This window comes from Sebastes fasciatus, chromosome 4 (genome assembly GCF_043250625.1).
Source record: "Sebastes fasciatus isolate fSebFas1 chromosome 4, fSebFas1.pri, whole genome shotgun sequence".
Lineage (NCBI taxonomy): Eukaryota > Metazoa > Chordata > Actinopteri > Perciformes > Sebastidae > Sebastes > Sebastes fasciatus.
The window spans coordinates 10,188,086-10,214,033 of NC_133798.1; the positions used below are offsets into that span (position 1 = coordinate 10,188,086).

The following is a 25,948-nucleotide window of genomic DNA, read 5'->3' on the forward strand; positions in this document are numbered from 1 at the left end:
TAGAGATAAGATCGTGATGCAGTTCCTGCTGGTTTCCACTGTTAATAAACTGTTAATAAATTGCTGATTGTTCCTTTAAACACATTTGAACGTAATTGCGTAACTTTTCAAAGGTTTAAAAGGGGAACGCCACGTAAATTAAGAATTCCAATATGTTATTTCCATGGCCTAGGAAAATTCAATCAATATGTGTGAACATGAGCTACTCTCTCTCAAAGCCAGAAACCAGAGAAGTAAGTCTCAAACTTGTGATGTCATCAAGTATAAAGTCTGGAGCTGCTCCACAGACAATGAATTGGAGGCTGATTTAATGGACCCACAGCATGTTTGTTTTCTTTTTTTATACCCAAATGAGTTTTATTCTAGTGTAGTGTTGTCAGTTGTGAAACAGAAAATGTTCCCATATACTCAGATCATTCCCCTGGGTGCTCTCAGTGTCATCTAGAACATCTCTCCCCATACATTGTCAATGGAGCAGCTTTATACCCTATGACATCACAAGTTTGAGTTTTAGCACTCTAGTTTTTGGATTTGGGAGAGAGCTGTTCATGTTTACTAATATTTTCTTTGGACTGTCTTAGATAATAGGAATAACATGTATGAATTTTGAAAAAGGGGATAGTTCCCCTTTAAGGTCAGAACATGACACCTGCCAGTTGGCCTGATTCTAATGTTATTGTCAATACTTGACAACTCCTTAAAACTTTGCCTTGTTTGATTGGAAGGTTAGGCACTGTGGGCTATATAATATACACAAAGGGATATAAGGATCCATAAAGATATACATAAAGATGAGCAAGAGTGTCCAAAGATATAAACACAGCGATACACACAGAGATGTACATTCACACGCAGGCACACACAGTGTACATTATGTATCCACCAGAAGGGTCAAATGTTTTGGTTTTCACCTACAGTCCCTGTTCTTCCACCTAAGTAACATGACGGATTAATCGAAAACCCTCTCTCTCTGACACCTAAGCAGAAGGAAACAGCCACGGTGGAGCAGGTATAAGCCAAAAGGACAGATAGAGAGCGGAGCAGTGACTGTAAAATTTGATTAAACAACAAATCCGTGTAGGCATCCGTGAGATCTGAGCCTTGTGCTGCAAGGTATAAGGATGAAATCCTGCAAAGTTGCCAAATTAGCAAATTGTGTGAATTATTTGTTCTGTATGTCTGCAAAAAAAAACTGAAAAGCCTGAAGCAATTTAATGCTTACACTGTTTGAATTTAATGCGAAAACCTGCCCTGAAATGCTTAGCATCTTTGTACTGTATGTGTACTGTGTGTAAAGAGAGGATTAGTATATCTGTTATTTATAGGCAAAATAGGGCAACAGTGCAGCATACTAGTAAAGGGAAAGTACATTTCAGGAGTTTTAGGGACTGAGGAGATGACCGGCAAGCTCCCTTATCCCCCATTCACACTATTAACTCATGCACTTCACACTACTGTGCAGCATATAAGCAGCTTATTAAACAGTCAGCTCTTCAATGCACCTAAATGACTGACAGTTTTCTTGGCATGGGTCATATCGAGGTCGGTTTGAAATGTCGTCTCCCTGGTCAAATATTATTCATGTACGTGTGAATAGATTGTAATATGCATGTGCAAAAATGACTACATTGTACAGGATGTTTTTGCATGCCACAGCTGGCAGCATCTGTCCATCTTTACTTACTCTAATGGTGTATGTTATTCTGTTACTGAATAATGGGTCAGACCTCTGTTTGTGTCGACAGAGTGTCAAAACCTTTTCACAGCTTGCAAATTCTATTATAATGAAATTGGCCTCCAAATTGCGTGTATATGAGTGTATGGTGGTGGCAGTCATTCAACTTTGATTGAATGCAAAATTAAAGTATTAATATTCAAATTATTTTAGCCTTAAGTTGCTTTCTGTGAAATAAAAACAAACTTCACTATAAAGAAAGTCAGTAGCCGCAACAAGAGTCTTTTCCATGAGAGTGATCTGTCAAAGAATGCCACCGTTTGATGTCTACGCTGTCAAGAATAGGTAAATATAGGTAAAAATCTATACAGTTTGACAACCTAACAAAACTGTTTTGAGGGCACAGCTGTCCACACTTTTTGAAAGCTGAGATATTTAAATATCTAGAATTCAAAACAGCTGTCAATTCACAGCTTGGCCTTCACAGAGTTGATATAGGTCAATGTGGAGGTTTTTTTTGTGAGTCCTTCCTTTGTCATGGTGTACTGTGGCTTGACAGACAGAATATAGGGAGCAGAGTATGGTGCCGTTTAGATCTGCTGTCACAGGACATCACAAGAGTGGATGCTGCTTTCTACTGCGAGGCGCGAGCTGCAACAAAGCCCAAAGAAAGCGGACCAACAGCAAACACTGGGATTAAGGTGATTTTTTAAGACAATTTAAAGTCTTTATGGTGCTAAGTTCAATATCTAGAGCATTAAAATAGCAGTAAAGATATGGTGGAGTAAAGTCTACCTGAGCAGAGAATGAAGTCGCCCCACCTCTGTGTGTTTTGTGTTCCTAGCTTCTCCTCGCTTTGTTGATATACAGTAGCTGAGCTGAGATGTTCATGCATGTGGCTAGCTTAAGGGCTGCTGCTCTGCACTGCTCTCATACGGCGGTTACAGTTGATAACGCCGTCCTGACCGTCTGACCGAAGCGTATAGCACCCACCCTGCGGTTCCAACCTCAGGTTAGTCCGTATTATTCGTCCGAAATTGTCGCATGTTAAAAAATAAATATGACCTCACGTTGTGTAAATCATGTTTACACACCGACTCCAAAACTTTCATCTCTGATTAAAGTTTTCTGAACAGGTTCGATTTTCAGAATTTTTTCGTAGTTCGCGTCAAGAGGCAAAAGAGGGTTTTTGGACCACTCAGAGCCACCGTCCGTGCAAACGTCATCATTCAAAATGGCATCTGATAATCTGATTCACTTCGTCTCTCAGCACAAAGCACTTTACGATAAAAAATCTAAAAGAATACAGAGATGTGTAATTTAAAGATAGACGGTAGCAGGTGATTGCAGAACAGCTTGGAATCGGGGAGGTCGCAAAACAAAGGATGTAGGAAAGATTAGACAGTAGTGATTGTGCTCTAGGCAGCTAAACGATAGCTTCTTGCTAATGTCATTCATTCATTCGCCCCGTTTTGGACTAACGCTATCCATTGCACCCACGTAAATAATTCAGTTTTGTATCGTATTGCGAATTTTCCCAACAAATAGAATAATAAAACGCATTGGATTCAGTGAGCAAGGATTCTGTGCGTAACCTTTTTTTATCAGATGATGTATTCAAAAAATGCATACAAAATACGGACTTGGTGTGCAAAGACCTTAACACTGTTATCTCCGTCAGCAGCGCTGCTAGCTCCATTAGCTGCAAGCCGCCGGCTCGCCATCGCCATGTTGAGAGGCAACAGAAATGCTCCAAATCACGTATTAAGCACCGATAAGCACCATTAAATTGAAGTATATTATTTATAAACACACAGTACTAAAATAATTAGGCTGCACCCACAGACTCTTTGGTTTATATTAGTAATAACTTACTATTCTGGCAGTTAAGAGCTGCCTGTGTGTGGGAATCACAAAGAAACAGAACTTTTAACCTGAAAATAATCTCCACAGCACTATTTGTACCTGTATGCTTTTTGTCTACCCTAAATTTCAGCATCTCCAAGGTAAGCACGTACAAAGGACTCACCACACTTATTGCTGCGATGACCTGCATTACTGAGGGTCATCCTTCTACCTGTGTAAACAAGACTGTTATTTATCACTTCACGTTCTATCCTTCCTCTGTCCTAAGCCAATTAGGGTTCTTCCCCGCCACTCTCGACCCGACCCAGGCTTGTCATAACCGCAGCGATAAGCCCCGCACTCCTTCCTCTCCCTTCCTCGCTCCATTTTCCATCTCATTACCATTCATTTTCACCCTAATTGAGCTTAATAAGAAAATAATGTTTGACATTAAATCCTTGTGAACATGTGGCCAAGCTGATCGCTGTGTCTGTTTGTTCTTCCACAGCAAATGTTTACTTTGTCAGTGCTTTGTTTGTTGCTTCGCCTTGCTTGTTGTTCATGTAATAGCCTATTTAGCATTCCCAGTTTCAATCTGTCTTGCGCTGACCCCTCGCTGTTGTTATGCTGAAGTTAGACGGTGCTTTTTTCTTAAATGTGTTTCCTAAGTTTTGCTTAGTTTGTACTTTAACTTGCAGTAGTGTCTGCATCCATATATTTCAAGCTGCGCCTCCAGAACTCTGACCGCTGCATTTAGATACAAAGCCAGTCAACCTTATTGATTTCATTTTTTTCAAAGCCGTTGCCAATATTATTTTGATACACAATGACCTTGTGGGAAAGGTGGTCCGTTTCTTTGCCGATATCAATCAATCATCATCATGCCGTGAAATAGGGAGGAGAAGGAAAGAAAGGAAGCGGAAGGAAGTGGAGGGTCTGGTCAATACAACCTTGGCCGTCTGCACAACAGAATATTGATACATTTAAGGAAGAGTCCACAACTTAAACATCCGGGGAGGTTGGCAAGGCAGAAGACTGCCAGAGGATCAGTGTTGACTGGAGATTGACATATTACCCTGAACATAAGGAGCCACCATCTAGGGAGGGAAAAATGTAATCTATATCCAAAACAACATCCACTGTTATATCCTAAAGAAGTGCCTCGAGAGGAAACATGATGGCATTCAATCATGACTCTTGATGGATAATAGATTTGACATTTACTGACATTTCCCTTCAAATGTTACTTCAAAAACATCATGGATTGAAGATTAATACCATGAACATCTTGCATGTCTGCGTCTTGGTGTGACCAATCGTTAAATAATATGTCAACGTCTCAGACTTGAATGCACATTTACCTGCAAAGCACTGATGTGTGATTAAATAAACAGTATATATAAACCTGCAAGAACTAATTTTTTGGTCTCTTGAGGGCAGTTGGGAACTACTGTAGTATTAATGCCTCAATATTGTATGCATCTGCCAACAAGACAAGTTGCAGTTTATATCCATGTCTATTCAAAATATCATAACTCCATCACTTTATCCTGTCAGACATGTGTGTGAAATTGTCATATTTAGCATATTAATTATTGAGTTATTGCCAAAAGTGTCTTTTGTGAGGTCACAGTGACCTTTGACAACGAAAATCAAATCCGGTCATTCTTGAATCAAAGAGGACGTTTGTGCCAAATTTGAAGAAATTCACTCAAGCTGTTCTTGGGCTATCATGAGAATAGGACGGATGTGGGGTTACAGTGACCTTGACCTTTGACCACTAAAATCGAATCAGTTGACCTCTGAGTCCAAGTGGACGTTTGTGCTAAATATGAAGAAATTCCCCCCAGGCGTTCCTGAGATATTGCGTTCACAAGAATAGACCAGACAGACGGACGTACGGACTTACAACCCTGAAAGATAATGCCTCTGGCCACAAAGCTCTCGCTGGAGCGGAGGCATAAAAACATGTTTTGTGAGGTCACAGTGACATCGACCTTTGACCACCAAAATCTATTCAGTTCACCCTTGAGTCCTACAGGTGTTTCTGTGATGTTGCGCTCAGGATAATGGGTCGGACGTCCGTGCATGCAGATGGACATACTGACGGACGGACAACCTAAAATCATTAAAGTTAACCAAAACAATTAGTTAGAAGACACTAAAACGAATGAGGAGTGAGAGGAACTGCAGAGTCACATGATGAATGTCTGTGGGTTTGTTTTCACATACGAGTAGTCATGTGATCCAATGTTAATGTAAAAATATTGATTATAGCAGCTTTAACAGATAACGTCTAACATGAAAGAAGGCTTTGCCACATAGTGAAAGACCCTGAGCTCCCTGTTTCACTTTGTCTATAAAATGCATTTAGAGTAATGGTGATTTTAATCTCCCTCTGAATATTTCATGTTTCATCCCCACATAAGCCATTAGCTACAGTATAGGAAAGGAGACAGCCTTAATGAATGTGACTGGGACAGCCTGCGAGGACCACTGGGCACTATAAAAGTGATGCAGTCGTCATTCTGCACACAGTGTTATACCATCGATAAAAAGGAAAAGCTGCTTTTGATAACAGACCCTTGTCCTGAGTTATGACGGGGACACAGACTTATTATCTCCTTATGATAAGAAGAGAGAGCAAGATATTGAATGCAGGCCTGGTTGGAAAGAGGACAAAGAAGGGAGGAAGCAAAGTGTACAGCACGTGTGTGTGGAAGCAACACATTCTCACTCCCAACTCGTCAAATAGTGTTGTTTGGTCAGTGCCCCTTGGCATTTGAGACCGACGCACACGGTACCCTCTTTGTGTTACTTTTGGACGGACCAGGGACAGCGTGTCAATATACGCTCTATACATGCAGTGTCCTTTCAAAATAAACTTTCACAAGAAGTTAGGTGTAGGCAACACAACCACATAGGCCCTGTTCAGACCTGGTATTAACATGCATCCTCAGTGATCGGATCATAAATGGACAGCTCTAAGTACAGTAGTAGATGTGTCTGTGTTTTTGTTCCGCTGCTTTGCGCGGAGCTGACACCCGACCGCCCGCCTGTTCTCTTTTCTTCCCTGGCTCTGTGGAGCGCTGTACCCCGCTGTTTTCTGGGAAAAGCAGCGGTGCCGGCATTGGCGGCGCGTCGGTACAATAACCTTTTATTTTGATGTTAATAAAATGTACCAGAATTAACGAATATGTGGGATACTACTGATATTCATGTAATATTATGTCACAACGGCTGCTGTATTAGCCATGTGTTTACTACGTGTTTATTTGCATATGGGGCGGGGAAGTGAGATCGGATCACAAGTGGCCACTCAAGACGCATGTGGAGACGCATTTTAATGCCAGGTGTGAATAGACGTACTTAAAGCTGTCCACTTTTGATCCGATCACTGAGGACGCATGTTAATACCAGGTCTGAACAGGGCCTTAGTTAGGTTTAGGAAACGGTCATGGTTGAAGTTAACTTCACTAACTAGCGGCTCACGAGACTCACGGGACTGACGATAATAACGACTCTCTTGACTAAAGAGTCAACGATAATTTTAGTTTCACACGGTCAAACAGCGGTCTCCTGGTTGAAAGTCTTGTGTTTATTTGACCCATCCACCACATCTCCCACCTGCTCTGAATGGACTCTCACACTTATTAATGCTATGTCACTTGCTCCGACTATCACGTAACGCTGCGGGTCAGTTTATATTGGAGTTAGTTGAAAGCCCGGTTCGTCAAATACTGTTGCTAAAGGGTGCCTCCTTGCGTTGGTTTCTGTTGCCGAGGGGCATTTACCAAACGCCGGTATTTGACGAGTTGGGAGAGAGAACGGGTTGGTGCGAGGGCATATGCACATGTATAGTATGTGTATAGAGAGGCGTACCAGCTTGTCTTCAGGGATTACAACTCTCAGGTTGGAAATAATGATCATTAGTGAAGCCATAATTAATGTCAGAAGCTAATTCACTCCAGGCCATTGAAACAATGGCATATTAGACTGGTTCAGTTTTTTCACTATGATGGAATTATTTAGCCATTGACTGAAGCCTTCAATTAAATCTCACGGTTATTATGGTCAGAATAAGAGGGCAAAATCACTCCGAGGGGTTTTTTTTGGGGGGGGGGGAAATTTTCATTTCAATCTTGGGTCAGCAGGCAGATACATAATCAAACTGAAAGCCATGACTTATTCTAATCGACTCATGTTATTTTAAGTTACGTGCATGGTGAACTGTTGTTAGATGTTGAGACAAGTTGAATATAAAAGTTATCTTTGCTCTGACTTGTCGTCGGCTACCTTTCTGACTGACAGTTTCAATAAAGTCTCCATCTGAGTCTGTCACATGAGGCGTGTTTCCCATCACTGTTGTGTCGCATAATGACATCAACAGCAAAATGCAAGTACTGGAGGGCCACTTTTTTTTAAATAGCTGATTCCAATAAACAACAGGCTCCTACCCAATATTCCCTGTGAAACAAGAAGCAGCATCTGAGGCAGCAAAGAGACAAATCACTCAAAGATAAGGGTTAATATTGGTTCAGGAGCCTTCACACCACGGAAACAACTAAGTACAGGAAGATAAGGGATTCAAAGTTGAATCAGCTACTTTTGGACAGGTAATGTACTCGGGAATAATAAAATCTGCAGCTAGCTGTTCTAATAAATCACCCTTATCTTGCAATAGACTTGCTAGCCATGTGTGTATATACTGTGTTTGGATAACGTTGTCTTTCAGGTCATACGTCAGCAACAATCCACTCGCCATCTTAAAATGATATCAATTAATAAATCATATTCTAGTATTGAGTAAATCTACAAGTCTGTTGAGTCCGTGCAGGATTGTGTTTCAAGCTCTCCACATGTCTCCTATTTTACTTCTGCCACCCTTTATCTTCTTTTTTTTCTCCTCTCAATCTCAGCTCAGTCATTGTGTCATTAAATATCTCTGTGCTGAGCTAAACTTTTCCATACCGAGCACAGTAAAATCTTTATGGAGAAGGTCCCCAGACCCTCATTCTCCGCTCTTCTCTCTTCTTCGCTGTCTTCTTTCCCAATTCTCTCATTGTCTTCCTCCCAGGAGTTTTTACGTACCAACTTTTGTTATAGCCGACAAGGGCCCAAAAACTTTCTTTCACTGAGCCTGTCACTACACTTTGAGGATATTGGAACAACTATTAGATAAGTGCGGTTGCTTTGAAGGTCTCCATGCGTGTGTCTATAATCTTTGTTTTGTAAATAATAGTAGCAGTGCTGACGGAGTGAAAAAAGTGTCTGCCTGAAGTCTAAAATTAATATACTGCGAGTACTTGAAAGAGGCACAATATGTACAGCTTATGAAATAACTGAAAGGTCTGTTTTAAGAATACAAACAGGGTTATTTCTTCTGAACGTTATTGATGGATCAACAGGGAACCACCCTTCTTTTAACAATCTCAGTATTGACCAAAAGGGCCAATTTGATGTCCCGGTATGACCCGACTTTCTCTAAAGCCCGTTTTCACTTATGCTGCCTGATTAGATCTCATTTCAACTCTTTGTTTCACCTATTATGCCTGGTTTAGACTACGCAATATTTTTGTCGGCTATGATGGTCACTAAGTTAGATTAGGCAATTGAGAGTCATAAATTCTTGCTGTGACTTGACCGAGACATGACAGACCACACGTCAGTCCCCTACCAATCATCGCTAGTCGTGTTGTGAGGGCGTGATGTCATCAGGAAGGAAGCTTGATGCTAATGGCAGTAGCTGACTCATCAGGTTTGCTGAAGTGCCTTTGCTATTTCACGCCAGCTTTATTTTTTTTTTCACTCTGTGATGGTAGTCCCTCAACGAAACATCAAAAAGGCTTGGGTGTTGCCAAAAACCATAGCTCCACAAACCTATCCTATATTTTACAATTCAACCTCACAGCACCAACATCGCTCCTCCTTTCACTTTGCCATTGTTTACAGTTGTGCGCGCCTGCTCGACAAGTTACGGCCACGACGGAACACGTCGTGGAAATAAAAAAAAAAAAAGAAAATCAAAGATGCTAGACTTTCGGTCAGGACGTCGTGAGGCGTCACAGACATGACGTTGGTTGTCGTCTACTATGACACACTACACGAGATAAAACAAGCAATTGTCGCTTGCCATGACATGTATTGGTTGATACCAATGGATTCCTTAGGTTTTCTTGTTTCATATGATACCAGTATCATCACTCTAGCTTTAAGACTGAGCTACAGCCTCTCAGAGACAGTTATGTCCGCCGGCGATCCCACAGGTCTCAGAGAGTTTGATAATTATTTTTTAGGGGTGCTGAAATTAAATTTAGGTGCGCTTGGGCACTCCTAAAAAGAGTCTGAAATTGCCAGCGACACTGTTTAGAGGCTAGAGAAAAAAAGCCACCACACTCCAAACTCTTAAAATGCAGAGTATCACTCTTAATAAAAGACTCATCCACACCACTTTTACATTTGGAGAAAGCCAAGTTTGACCGCTCCCGCCGGGCCTAAGCCGCCCTCCTCATTTGCTCCATTTACTTCAAGAATGTAATTTTGGACTAAGGGAGCGTACATGTCAAAACTCCGAATTACCAAGTTCAGCTCGCACTCATGGCTCGCCCCTGGCATTTAAACATGTTGCTCTTTTTTACATTTGCTTTCCTACAACTGTGTAAACCCAGATCTACACAGTGTAATGGCCACAGTGTGGTGTCAACAGAGGGCATGACCGTGAGAAATACTGCTTCTATTACTGGGTCATCATTCCCTTCCATATTCAGAGTAACATATTATTCATTTATACTGCAGCTGATGTCTTGTTGTATGTTTTCCTAGCAGACCATTCTATCTGTTTAACCAGATTATTCATGAGATACAGGGATGCTCAGTTACTGGGTGTCAAAGGTGCTTGTAAACAACCTGAACCAGACCGTAGCCACTGAAAGCCAATGTCCTGGTTACACCATGCATGTAATAGTAAGCGGGGGAAGACTAAATACATTTGGTGAATGTGTGTGTCGCGCCTCTCCGCCTTCCTCTCTGTTCGTCTCATGCCTGCTCTCCTCTCACATCTGTTGCTGTTTACGGAGTGAATTATTTCTGACTTTTTACAAAAGCCAGTTAGCTTATCGACAGCTTGCATCCAGCTGAACACCCGCACTCGCGCCTGGTTTCAGAAAAACGGGATAAGATCAATTGACTGACTCAAAAAGTAGATTTTCTCTGCCCCCTTTTTGTTACAGGGGAATGGTTTCGTCAGACAGACAGCCCCGAGGGCACCAAACCCAGCAGGCACCTCAAACAGACACTAATGTTCTTTCATCGCACTCACCCACTTCAAACTGATAGCATTATTTCGTCTTTCACAACATGCGAAGCCCATCCGTTCCCAAATAACGCTGTCAATGAATGTATAGTCTTGTTACAAAATGTTACAAAGTGCTCTTTCCCTAAACCCCCTCACTGTTCTGTTGTTTTCCATATGCCAGTATGCTGAGCATATGCTACAGTCGAGAGAGATTGATCAAAGTGGATTTTTCTTTGAACTACAATTTCTCATTAATAACTTGACCGAGTTGAAAAGGAAATAATCAGTGAGCAAAATAGGAACTGCGTGAACACTGAGACTGACAAGGAAACAATAAATGTGTCAGAGAAATAGTGGCCAGGTGGACAGAAAGGAGAGGAAAGAACATACACACAAACACAATAAGCAGCACACACACACACACACACACACACACTGACCTGGTAGGAGTCAATGGCCTCCCGGTCCAGTGAGCGTCTGACTGACACGTCTCCTGTGTCTGTGTCAATGGTGAAGAGACCTTTGGGATCCTGGTCAGCACCGGGGCCTGTCAGACGGAAGATATGGTTCTCTAACTTCTCTGTTGAAATCACCTGCAGACACACACACACACACACACACACACACACACACACAGACATCAACAACTCGAACAATTGTAAGATTTTCCCATTTATTTCTGAGTAAGCCTATTTCCCGAAGCAAAGAATTGGTGAATTACTGCTTCCATTTTTTATTTTTTTTTCATTTTCGAAGCTATGCGTACTGAAAAACACTTATTAGAATTTGTTGATACACATTTGAGCAAAAGGAGCTTACTGCGCCTTGAATGGTGATGCAAATCCCTGATAGCTCGCAATTAAAAATGTATATCAGACAAGACTTTGATTTGATTTCATCAGTTGGCAAGAAAGTTAGCATCGTTTCTCTGAGCGTCGGAGGCCTGCTGTGACCACTTGTTAATGCATGCTAGGATTCCTTTCAGATAAGGAAAGTGGAACAGTTAAATAAATATAAAAATCCATCCCTTAATAATTAAGTGTGAATGTTATGTAGATGAGCGTTTTTTCGGCGTGTGAGGAAAGATTTAGAACCAAATGCTGTGAAACGGCCTCAGTAGTATAGGACTGGTTCGTTTGCGCGTGCATGTGAAATGCGCGTGCACGTGAGCATGCGCGCGCGTGTGCGCGCGTGCACGCGCGCGCGCGTGTGTGTGTGTGGGGATACAGGTGAACCCTTGGTGACCCTGGTGTCCTTTTTGTAACCCTAGGGCTGATGTTAATTATTGGTAGTTGTCCAAAGGTGTCTGCTGTAAGGTGTTATCAGTTGCTCCACAACAAAAAAAGAAAGACCCCATCCTGTGGATCCTGATGCAGATAAAAAATACAGTTGTATCCCAATATGTGTCTTTTATTACAGTATCATTAAAAGTTCAAACAAACCCTGCTTCCTGTGACCAAATGTTTTTGCCTTTTTGGTGTGCCACAGAAGACCCATACTGTTGATCCTGATTCAGATAAAAAAAAAAAAGTCAGTTGTATCCAAGATGTTATCAGTTGCTCTGTAAACAAAAGAAGACCCCCTCCTGTGGATCCTGCTTCAGTGAACAAAACACAGTTGTATCCCTATATGTGAACTCCGTTGCATCCCAATATGTGTCTTTATTACAGTACCATTAAAAGTTCAAACAAACCCCTGGTCCCTGTGACCAAATGTTTTTGCCTTTTTGGTGTGCCACAGAAGACCCATACTGTTGATCCTGAGTCAGATAAAAAAAAAAGTCAGTTGTATCCAAGATGTTATCAGTTGCTCAGTAAACAAAAGAAGACCCCCTCCTGTGGATCCTGCTTCAGTGAACAAAACACAGTTGTATCCCTAGATGTGAACTCCGCTGTATCCAAGAGGTGTCTTTTTTATTACAGTACTCATAAAAGTTCAAGCAAACCCCAGTGTGTTGGGGTCAAAATGTTTATGGCTTTTGATGATGTGATGGTTGGTACTGTTTGCAGGCTATATCAGCATGGCTCCTGTCAACCATGCTTATTCTGTGAGAGGGTGTTTGGATTAGCGTTGTTCGTAGTCGATATTAACATGTATCCAGGACAAATGGTGTGAGAAGGGAAGTATGTCATCTCCTTCATGTCATCTCCTAAAATTCTTTATGAGATGTATCTGTGAGAGGGGGTGGGGTATGGGGTGGTATTGTTTGTAATAGATATCAGCATGTATCCAGGGACAAATGGGGTGGATGTGAGCGGGATGGGGGTCATCTCTTGTATGCCATCTCCTAAAATTCTTTAGGAGATGTATCTGTGCTGTAATGATTTGTTAACATTTAAATTGGTAGATGTGTGTTAGTACACCACTAATTTTGCTTGTAGTCATCTCCCAAAAAAAAAAAAGCGGTGCAATGTCGGTAGAGTTACAATATAGTGGGTTTTTAAAAAAAAAAAAAAAAAAAAAAAAAAAAAATGTATGTAGTGTGAATGGGGCAACCTCAAGGCCTGTCAACCATGCGTATTCATGAGATGTCACTAGCTCCATCTTTTACCTACACTTTGTGTATATAGTCAGCATTCAGCTGAGGTCGTGTTTACCAAACTTCACAACTTTTGAAGAGGACGCTTTTCCTAACGCCACTCTTGCATTTTGCACATTAGGTACAGTGTTCTTTTCTTTGGATGCTTCATTTTTGGCGTCTGTGAACATAGAGCTGATGTGACTTGCCAAAAAGCCCCAGTTTTGTCTCATCTGTCCAAAAGACATTCTCCAAGAAGCTTTGTGGCTTGTCAATATGCATTTTGGCATATTCCAGCCTCACTTTTTTATGATTTGGTGTCCTCCGGGGTTGTCTGCCATTAAGTCCACTTTGGCTCAAACAGGAGAAAATGGCTCATGGACTACTACTAAAACACTATGAATACTATAGAACTAACTAGCATTGTTAGAAAAATAATTATTAATGGGCCAAATTTCTTGGGTATTTTAGCGTGCGATCAACTGCCTAAACACATCAGGCTGCTTGGAGATGGTCTTATAGCTTTTACCTTTAACATGCTTGTCTATAATTTTCTTTCTAATCTCCTGAGACAACTCTCTCCTTAGCTTTCTGTGGTCCATGTTCAGTGTGGTACACACCATGATACCAATGTTTAATGTGCCCCTATGGTCAAATTATTTTCAATCTTTTCTAGGGGTACCATCATTTTTGTCCAGGCCAGCTTCATTAGTTTGTTTTTTTAAATGATTCTGAACCAAAATTCAAAAACATTAGCTGATTTTCATTAGTTCATTTTCAATACATTTTTATTGATTATTACTTTTTTGTCAGTTTCAAGTTATTTCAGTGACCATTGTTTTTTTTTTTTTTATTCTTTCTTTAACGGAAGGGTACCAACAATTTTGACTATGTGTGTAGATACACACACACACACACACACACACACACACACACATACAGTATATACATATGTCTATATCCACACCCGCTTACATATAGATATCCACTTAGACACAGCCAATGTTTAATGTGCCCCTATGGTCAAATTATTTTCAATCTTTTCTAGGGGTACCATCATTTTTGTCCAGGCCAGCTTCATTAGTTTGTTTTTTTAAATGATTCTGAACCAAAATTCAAAAACATTAGCTGATTTTCATTAGTTCATTTTCAATAAATTTTTATTATTACTTTTTGTCAGTTTCAAGTTATTTCAGTGACCATTGTTTTTTTTATTCTTTCTTTAACGGAAGGGTACCAACAATTTTGACTAAGTGTGTAGATACACACACACACACACACATACAGTATATACATATGTCTTTATCCACACCCGCTTACATATAGATATCCACTTAGACACATTCGCTTACACAGTTATCTATTCTATTTTACAGACAAAAAAAAAAAAGGACATATTTACATCCCTTTAGTTGACCTTTTTGTCGACATTACTTATTAATTAATTTTGTTTAACTCCAATCCTCACCCTGACTCAAAGTAGCCCACCCATGATCAAAAATGATATTCTGTTCTTTTATTTCTATTAACATCCCTCTCAAGAACCCACTGATGTTTCAAAAACTTTTTGAAATGTTCAGTGTTTAACTGTTGTCTTTCTATAGCTTTAAATATAAATGCTTTCCCCATCGTAATGATGATGTTGTTCAGGTCTTTTCCTTTTTTTTTTTCATCACCCCTTAAATCACCAAACATTATAGATAAAGGACAACTATAGAAATTTGATTTGTAGACTGAGATCCACTTTTTTCAACGTTAATCCAAAATAATGCAACTTCCTTACAATACCAAAAATAAATGAATGTCTGACTCCTCTTCCTCCTCACACAATCTACATATGTCACCTTGTTGGATGCCCCATTTTAATTTTTTTTAGCATTCTCTTAGTAGGCAAGAATTTGTAGATTAGTTTTAGTTGTAAAATTCTAATGGAGACATCAAAAGAAGTTGTGTAAATACATGCATATACTTTCCTCCATGGGATACATTTGTCTAACAAATACCCCCATTTTTGACTGGATAGCTACTGGTGTAGCAGAAATGTGTTTAAGTTGCATGTATAACTGATATATTTTCTTGTTTATTTTTGTCTTATTCATCCATGTTGTGTCCTTAATGTAGGGGTAACATGCCATTTGTTTTGTACATAATAATAGCTTCCTTTTCCAGATCTGAGGTATAGCTGCACAGAGTTGATTAAATGTAAAAAGGTCACAAACATTACCGTATACTATTTTAAATTCATCATAAGTCTTGATTTCGCCCCCACTATTCAAGAGGTCATTTATAAATAATATTCCTTTTTTCAAACATTGATTCAATAAAGATACGGTGATCATTAATCAAAATATTTCTATTATACCACAACACTTGGCTCTGGATTTCATAACTTCACACTGGTTGATGATATTGGTATTGAAACCAACTGACTATGGCCACGTCCAAAAAGACGGATAAGTATGGAAATGACTTTCTCTTTAATATAGTGAACTGAAAAGCAGTTAACTGGAGGTAAGGATAGAGTTCTTTGTGGAACAGAGGATGAGCAGACCTCAATCATTTTGCTGAAAACCACTGCGGATTTAAGATACATTTTGGTATAAGGGATGCTTTTAGTGCAAAGTTGAGTGCCTTAAGGTTTAACAATTTAAGTCCACAGTGTTTGTAATCATTATACAGATAAGCTCTTTTAATTTCGTCAGGCTTCCAACCCCATATGAAATTGAACACATTTTGCTCATATTTTTTAAACAGCTCCTCTCCTGGGGTAGGTAATGACATGAGGATATAGATAAACTGAGGAATCACTAAGGAATTTATCACGGTTATTTTTTTCCATATAAAGTTAAGTTAGTCATTCCCCAAACTTTTTAATTTTCTGTCTACTGTATGTAGCTTTCTATCAAAGTTTTCCTTCATGATAAGGTCCATGTCTTTAGGGATATGTATACCAATGACATCTATTGGGCCATCTGACCATTTTAGTGGGCAGATTACTATAGATATTAAAATTTGTACCTTTCAGAGATCCAATTCGCAGCACAGTACATTTATCATAGTTAGGTTTTAGTCAGGAAATTACTGAGAAGTTATTCAACTCTTTAACTAATGCAGTAAAGGATGCAACATTTGGTTGATTTTGAAAGTTTACATCGTCCGCATACATTGATATTTTTGATTCCAAACTATTTATTCTCAAACCTTCTATGTTGTTATTCATTCTTACTTTTTGTGCTAAGATTTCTATAGCTATAATAAATAGATACGCAGACAGTGGACATCCTTCTTTCAATCTTCTATATTGCTTAATTGTTTCAGAAAAAAAACATTGTTTATTATTTTACACTTTGGATTACTATACATTACTTTTTATTCAACTAATTAAAGAGTCTCCAAAGTTAAAATATTCTAAACATTTATAAATAAAATCCAAACGTACTTTATCGAAAGCTTTCTCAAAGGCAGCAAAAAAAAAAAAAAAAAATTAAAGCAGGGTTTTTTGTTGAGTCATAATATTCAATTATTTCAATTATTTGTCTAATACTGTCACTGATAGATCGACACTGTAAGAAGCCACACTGATCTGGATGAATAATATTGGGCAGTACTAGTTTTAATCTGTTTGCAAGACATTTGGCTAATATTTTAGCATCGTTACATTGTAGTGTGATTGGTCTCCAATTCTTTAGAGTAGTGGGATCTTTATACCTTCCACCTGAATCTTGTTTCAATAATAGTGAGATTAAACCTTCCTGTCGAGTTTCTGTAAGTTGTTTTTTGCTATATGACCAGTTGAAGGTGTTCAGCAAAGGTGTTTTAACAGACTCATAGAAGGTTTGATAAAAGTTTACAGGTATGCCATCGGCTCCTGGACTTTTTACCTTTTTCAAAGGAGTTAATAGCTGGATGTAATTCCATCCAGCGTAATAAGTCCCTCACAAGATTTTTTTCTTTCTCTGTTAACTTTACGGTATTATCGTCTTGAGAATTGGGGGTAGTATTTTGAGGCAATAAATCCTCTGGTGGGCTCTGTAAGGAGTACAATTTTGAAAAATAATTATGTTGTACCAGCAAAATTTCCCTTGGTTTTTTCAATGATTTTATTTCCTACTACAAGCTTCAAAACATTTTTCTTTACAGTGTTTTTATACTGCAGATTTAAAAAATATTTGGTTGATCTCTCCCGATTTTTCCAGCCATTCTATTCTATTTCTCAAATATGATACGTTGGCTTTCTCTGCACATAGTCTTTCTAACTCTCTTTCCTTGTGCTCAAGATTGTCCAGTAGAGCTTGTGACACATTTGTATTATTGTCTACCCGTTCTGTTAAATCTTCTATCTCAGCTATCAATATTTTTTCTGTCTCCAAACGATTTTTATTTTTCCTTGAGCTGTATTGAATGCAGTGTCCCCTTAAGGTGTATTTTAAAAGCATCCCATATAATCAAAGGATCCGCTGTATCATTATACACTACAAAGAAATCTTTTATGAATTTGTTTGTTGTATCTATAAACTCTTTATCCTTCAATAGCTTCTGATTTAATTTCCAGTATCCGGGACCCCTATGAAACGTTGTGGTACAAATGCTCAAGGTTATAAGATGATGATCTGACCTAAATCTCTCTTTAATCTCGACTTTATTCATTTTTGGAGTCAAAGAAAATGATGTTAAGAAATAATCTATTCTGCTAGCCTGATTTCCTCGTCTCCATGTATATCTTGTTTGCTTTGGATTTTGCAATCGCCATATGTCAATTAAATCTAGTGAGGTCATGAGGCCAGAAATAGCATTATATGCTCTAGAATGATAATTCTTAGTTTGTATGCCTTTTCGATCCAGATCTACATCCAACACAGTGTTGTAGTCTCCTGTCATTATCAAATTTTTTATCATGTAGTTTTTCTTTTCTTGCAACATGTTGAATATATCTTGAAAGAAGAGTGGATCATCAGAATGAGGTGCATACAGATTTACTAATACAAATTCTAGGCTATCCACCAATATATCTTGTATAATATATCTACCTGCTTGATGTATTATTGTATCTTTGACCACAATATCTACTTCCTTTTTATACATTATCATTACAACTTTAGAATTTGAGCATCCGTGTGAAAAGTATATGTTATCCCCTCCACTCTGTTTTCCATTTAATCTCATACAGTTGGGTAGAGTGAGTCTCTTGTAAACAAAATATATCATAGTTTTTATCCGTAAGCCAACTAATAAAGTGTCCCCTTTTCTTCCTATCAGCTAAACCGTTACAGTTGAAGCTTGATATTACTAACTTAGACATATTTGATCTTCAGTGGATTCTATACTTTCATGATTCTTGAAAAAAAAAAAGGATGGAAATAATAATAGTGACACCAAAACAACGGGAAGGGGCTGAAAATATTTCCTGTTTCTTCCATCCTCTGATGATATATTTTCTATTGTCATATTTCTCTCCCTTTTTAAATAGCGTCTAAGAGAAACATTTTACTATAACAAAACATCCAATCCCAATTTATGAGCGCAAAACTAAGAACAAAAGATCATCAATGCAGAAAATAAAAAAATGATGATCTTTTGTTCTTAGTTTTGCGCTCATAAATTGGGATTGGATGTTTTGTTATAGTAAAATGTTTCTCTTAGACGCTATTTAAAAAGGGAGAGAAATATGACAATAGAAAATATATCATCAGAGGATGGAAGAAACAGGAAATATTTTCAGCCCCTTCCCGTTGTTTTGGTGTCACTATTATTATTTCCATCCTTTTTTTTTTTCAAGAATCATGAAAGTATAGAATCCACTGAAGATCAAATATGTCTAAGTTAGTAATATCAAGCTTCAACTGTAACGGTTTAGCTGATAGGAAGAAAAGGGGACACTTTATTAGTTGGCTTACGGATAAAAACTATGATATATTTTGTTTACAAGAGACTCACTCTACCCAACTGTATGAGATTAAATGGAAAACAGAGTGGAGGGGATAACATATACTTTTCACACGGATGCTCAAATTCTAAAGTTGTAATGATAATGTATAAAAAGGAAGTAGATATTGTGGTCAAAGATACAATAATACATCAAGCAGGTAGATATATTATACAAGATATATTGGTGGATAGCCTAGAATTTGTATTAGTAAATCTGTATGCACCTCATTCTGATGATCCACTCTTCTTTCAAGATATATTCAACATGTTGCAAGAAAAGAAAAACTACATGATAAAAAATTTGATAATGACAGGAGACTACAACACTGTGTTGGATGTAGATCTGGATCGAAAAGGCATACAAACTAAGAATTATCATTCTAGAGCATATAATGCTATTTCTGGCCTCATGACCTCACTAGATTTAATTGACATATGGCGATTGCAAAATCCAAAGCAAACAAGATATACATGGAGACGAGGAAATCAGGCTAGCAGAATAGATTATTTCTTAACATCATTTTCTTTGACTCCAAAAATGAATAAAGTCGAGATTAAAGAGAGATTTAGGTCAGATCATCATCTTATAACCTTGAGCATTTGTACCACAACGTTTCATAGGGGTCCCGGATACTGGAAATTAAATCAGAAGCTATTGAAGGATAAAGAGTTTATAGATACAACAAACAAATTCATAAAAGATTTCTTTGTAGTGTATAATGATACAGCGGATCCTTTGATTATATGGGATGCTTTTAAAATACACCTTAAGGGGACACTGCATTCAATACAGCTCAAGGAAAAATAAAAATCGTTTGGAGACAGAAAAAATATTGATAGCTGAGATAGAAGATTTAACAGAACGGGTAGACAATAATACAAATGTGTCACAAGCTCTACTGGACAATCTTGAGCACAAGGAAAGAGAGTTAGAAAGACTATGTGCAGAGAAAGCCAACGTATCATATTTGAGAAATAGAATAGAATGGCTGGAAAAATCGGGAGAGATCAACCAAATATTTTTTAAATCTGCAGTATAAAAACACTGTAAAGAAAAATGTTTTGAAGCTTGTAGTAGGAAATAAAATCATTGAAAAAACCAAGGGAAATTTTGCTGGTACAACATAATTATTTTTCAAAATTGTACTCCTTACAGAGCCCACCAGAGGATTTATTGCCTCAAAATACTACCCCCAATTCTCAAGACGATAATACCGTAAAGTTAACAGAGAAAGAAAAAAATCTTGTGAGGGACTTATTACGCTGGATGGAATTACATCCAGCTATTAACTCCTTTGAAAAAGGTAAAAAGTCCAGGAGCCGATGGCATACCTGTAAACTTTTATCAAACCTTCTATGAGTCTGTTAAAACACCTTTGCTGAACACCTTCAACTGGTCATATAGCAAAAAACAACTTACAGAAACTCGACAGGAAGGTTTAATCTCACTATTATTGAAACAAGATTCAGGTGGAAGGTATAAAGATCCCACTACTCTAAAGAATTGGAGACCAATCACACTACAATGTAACGATGCTAAAATATTAGCCAAATGTCTTGCAAACAGATTAAAACTAGTACTGCCCAATATTATTCATCCAGATCAGTGTGGCTTCTTACAGTGTCGATCTATCAGTGACAGTATTAGACAAATAATTGAAATAATTGAATATTATGACTCAACAAAAAACCCTGCTTTAATTTTTTTTTTTTTTTTTTGCTGCCTTTGAGAAAGCTTTCGATAAAGTACGTTTGGATTTTATTTATAAATGTTTAGAATATTTTAACTTTGGAGACTCTTTAATTAGTTGAATAAAAAGTAATGTATAGTAATCCAAAGTGTAAAATAATAAACAATGTTTTTTTTCTGAAACAATTAAGCAATATAGAAGATTGAAAGAAGGATGTCCACTGTCTGCGTATCTATTTATTATAGCTATAGAAATCTTAGCACAAAAAGTAAGAATGAATAACAACATAGAAGGTTTGAGAATAAATAGTTTGGAATCAAAAATATCAATGTATGCGGACGATGTAAACTTTCAAAATCAACCAAATGTTGCATCCTTTACTGCATTAGTTAAAGAGTTGAATAACTTCTCAGTAATTTCCTGACTAAAACCTAACTATGATAAATGTACTGTGCTGCGAATTGGATCTCTGAAAGGTACAAATTTTAATATCTATAGTAATCTGCCCACTAAAATGGTCAGATGGCCCAATAGATGTCATTGGTATACATATCCCTAAAGACATGGACCTTATCATGAAGGAAAACTTTGATAGAAAGCTACATACAGTAGACAGAAAATTAAAAAGTTTGGGGAATGACTAACTTAACTTTATATGGAAAAAAATAACCGTGATAAATTCCTTAGTGATTCCTCAGTTTATCTATATCCTCATGTCATTACCTACCCCAGGAGAGGAGCTGTTTAAAAAATATGAGCAAAATGTGTTCAATTTCATATGGGGTTGGAAGCCTGACGAAATTAAAAGAGCTTATCTGTATAATGATTACAAACACTGTGGACTTAAATTGTTAAACCTTAAGGCACTCAACTTTGCACTAAAAGCATCCCTTATACCAAAATGTATCTTAAATCCGCAGTGGTTTTCAGCAAAATGATTGAGGTCTGCTCATCCTCTGTTCCACAAAGAACTCTATCCTTACCTCCAGTTAACTGCTTTTCAGTTCACTATATTAAAGAGAAAGTCATTTCCATACTTATCCGTCTTTTTGGACGTGGCCATAGTCAGTTGGTTTCAATACCAATATCATCAACCAGTGTGAAGTTATGAAATCCAGAGCCAAGTGTTGTGGTATAATAGAAATATTTTGATTAATGATCACCGTATCTTTATTGAATCAATGTTTGAAAAAAGGAATATTATTTATAAATGACCTCTTGAATAGTGGGGGCGAAATCAAGACTTATGATGAATTTAAAATAGTATACGGTAATGTTTGTGACCTTTTTACATTTAATCAACTCTGTGCAGCTATACCTCAGATCTGGAAAAGGAAGCTATTATTATGTACAAAACAAATGGCATGTTACCCCTACATTAAGGACACAACATGGATGAATAAGACAAAAATAAACAAGAAAATATATCAGTTATACATGCAACTTAAACACATTTCTGCTACACCAGTAGCTATCCAGTCAAAAATGGGGGTATTTGTTAGACAAATGTATCCCATGGAGGAAAGTATATGCATGTATTTACACAACTTCTTTTGATGTCTCCATTAGAATTTTACAACTAAAACTAATCTACAAATTCTTGCCTACTAAGAGAATGCTAAAAAAAATTAAAATGGGGCATCCAACAAGGTGACATATGTAGATTGTGTGAGGAGGAAGAGGAGTCAGACATTCATTTATTTTTGGTATTGTAAGGAAGTTGCATTATTTTGGATTAACGTTGAAAAAAGTGGATCTCAGTCTACAAATCAAATTTCTATAGTTGTCCTTTATCTATAATGTTTGGTGATTTAAGGGGTGATGAAAAAAAAAAAGGAAAAGACCTGAACAACATCATCATTACGATGGGGAAAGCATTTATATTTAAAGCTATAGAAAGACAACAGTTAAACACTGAACATTTCAAAAAGTTTTTGAAACATCAGTGGGTTCTTGAGAGGGATGTTAATAGAAATAAAAGAACAGAATATCATTTTTGATCATGGGTGGGCTACTTTGAGTCAGGGTGAGGATTGGAGTTAAACAAAATTAATTAATAAGTAATGTCGACAAAAAGGTCAACTAAAGGGATGTAAATATGTCCTTTTTTTTTTTTGTCTGTAAAATAGAATAGATAACTGTGTAAGCGAATGTGTCTAAGTGGATATCTATATGTAAGCGGGTGTGGATATAGACATATGTATATACTGTATGTGTGTGTGTGTGTGTGTATCTACACACTTAGTCAAAATTGTTGGTACCCTTCCGTTAAAGAAAGAATAAAAAAAACAATGGTCACTGAAATAACTTGAAACTGACAAAAAGTAATAATAAAAATTTATTGAAAATGAACTAATGAAAATCAGCTAATGTTTTTGAATTTTGGTTCAGAATCATTTAAAAAAACAAACTAATGAAGCTGGCCTGGACAAAAATGATGGTACCCCTAGAAAAGATTGAAAATAATTTGACCATAGGGGCACATTAAACATTGGCTGTGTCTAAGTGGATATCTATATGTAAGCGGGTGTGGATATAGACATATGTATATACTGTATGTGTGTGTGTGTGTGTGTGTGTGTGTGTGTGTATCTACACACATAGTCAAAATTGTTGGTACCCTTCCGTTAAAGAAAGAATAAAAAAAAAAAAAACAATGGTCACTGAAATAACTTGAAACTGACAAAAAAGTAATAATCAATAAAAATGTATTGAAAATGAACTAATGAAAATCAGCTAATGTTTTTGAATTTTGGTTCAGAATCATTTAAAAAAACAAACTAATGAAGCTGGCCTGGACAAAAATGATGGTACCCCTAGAAAAGATTGAAAATAATTTGACCATAGGGGCACATTAAACATTGGTATCATGGTGTGTACCACACTGAACATGGACCACAGAAAGCTAAGGAGAGAGTTGTCTCAGGAGATTAGAAAGAAAATTATAGACAAGCATGTTAAAGGTAAAAGCTATAAGACCATCTCCAAGCAGCCTGATGTGTTTAGGCAGTTGATCGCACGCTAAAATACCCAAGAAATTTGGCCCATTAATAATTATTTTTCTAACAATGCTAGTTAGTTCTATAGTATTCATAGTGTTTTAGTAGTAGTCCATGAGCCATTTTCTCCTGTTTGAGCCAAAGTGGACTTAATGGCAGACAACCCCGGAGGACACCAAATCATAAAAAAGTGAGGCTGGAATATGCCAAAATGCATATTGACAAGCCACAAAGCTTCTTGGAGAATGTCTTTTGGACAGATGAGACAAAACTGGGGCTTTTTGGCAAGTCACATCAGCTCTATGTTCACAGACGCCAAAAATGAAGCATCCAAAGAAAAGAACACTGTACCTAATGTGCAAAATGCAAGAGTGGCGTTAGGAAAAGCGTCCTCTTCAAAAGTTGTGAAGTTTGGTAAACACGACCTCAGCTGAATGCTGACTATATACACAAAGTGTAGGTAAAAGATGGAGCTAGTGACATCTCATGAATACGCATGGTTGACAGGCCTTGAGGTTGCCCCATTCACACTACATACATTTTTTTTTTTTTTTTTTTTTTTTTTTTTTAAAAACCCACTATATTGTAACTCTACCGACATTGCACCGCTTTTTTTTTTTTGGGAGATGACTACAAGCAAAATTAGTGGTGTACTAACACACATCTACCAATTTAAATGTTAACAAATCATTACAGCACAGATACATCTCCTAAAGAATTTTAGGAGATGGCATACAAGAGATGACCCCCATCCCGCTCACATCCACCCCATTTGTCCCTGGATACATGCTGATATCTATTACAAACAATACCACCCCATACCCCACCCCCTCTCACAGATACATCTCATAAAGAATTTTAGGAGATGACATGAAGGAGATGACATACTTCCCTTCTCACACCATTTGTCCTGGATACATGTTAATATCGACTACGAACAACGCTAATCCAAACACCCTCTCACAGAATAAGCATGGTTGACAGGAGCCATGCTGATATAGCCTGCAAACAGTACCAACCATCACATCATCAAAAGCCATAAACATTTTGACCCCAACACACTGGGGTTTGCTTGAACTTTTATGAGTACTGTAATAAAAAAGACACCTCTTGGATACAGCGGAGTTCACATCTAGGGATACAACTGTGTTTTGTTCACTGAAGCAGGATCCACAGGAGGGGGTCTTCTTTTGTTTACTGAGCAACTGATAACATCTTGGATACAACTGACTTTTTTTTTTATCTGACTCAGGATCAACAGTATGGGTCTTCTGTGGCACACCAAAAAGGCAAAAACATTTGGTCACAGGGACCAGGGGTTTGTTTGAACTTTTAATGGTACTGTAATAAAGACACATATTGGGATGCAACGGAGTTCACATATAGGGATACAACTGTGTTTTGTTCACTGAAGCAGGATCCACAGGAGGGGGTCTTCTTTTGTTTACAGAGCAACTGATAACATCTTGGATACAACTGACTTTTTTTTTTTTATCTGAATCAGGATCAACAGTATGGGTCTTCTGTGGCACACCAAAAAGGCAAAAACATTTGGTCACAGGAAGCAGGGTTTGTTTGAACTTTTAATGATACTGTAATAAAAGACACATATTGGGATACAACTGTATTTTTTATCTGCATCAGGATCCACAGGATGGGGTCTTTCTTTTTTTGTTGTGGAGCAACTGATAACACCTTACAGCAGACACCTTTGGACAACTACCAATAATTAACATCAGCCCTAGGGTTACAAAAAGGACACCAGGGTCACCAAGGGTTCACCTGTATCCCCACACACACACACGCGCGCGCGCGTGCACGCGCGCACACGCGCGCGCATGCTCACGTGCACGCGCATTTCACATGCACGCGCAAACGAACCAGTCCTATACTACTGGCCTCATACAGTAGTGGTGTTTTTCAGGAGTGTTGCCAAGTTGGTTGGCTGACAATCCTATTCTCTGAGACAGGAGTAATCTGAACCAGGGACTTTTGGATGGA

At 38.0% G+C, this 25,948-nt stretch overlaps 1 protein-coding gene across 1 annotated transcript in view; it reads right to left on the minus strand.

Moving 5' to 3' along the window:
* cdh13 (cadherin 13, H-cadherin (heart)) overlaps nucleotides 1-25,948 on the minus strand; it is a 441,664-nt gene that overhangs the window by 222,075 nt on the left and 193,641 nt on the right. The window contains exon 5 of the mRNA XM_074631905.1: nucleotides 11,255-11,407. Coding sequence (XP_074488006.1) covers nucleotides 11,255-11,407 — 153 coding nt within the window. The remainder of the gene's footprint in view (nucleotides 1-11,254; nucleotides 11,408-25,948) is intronic.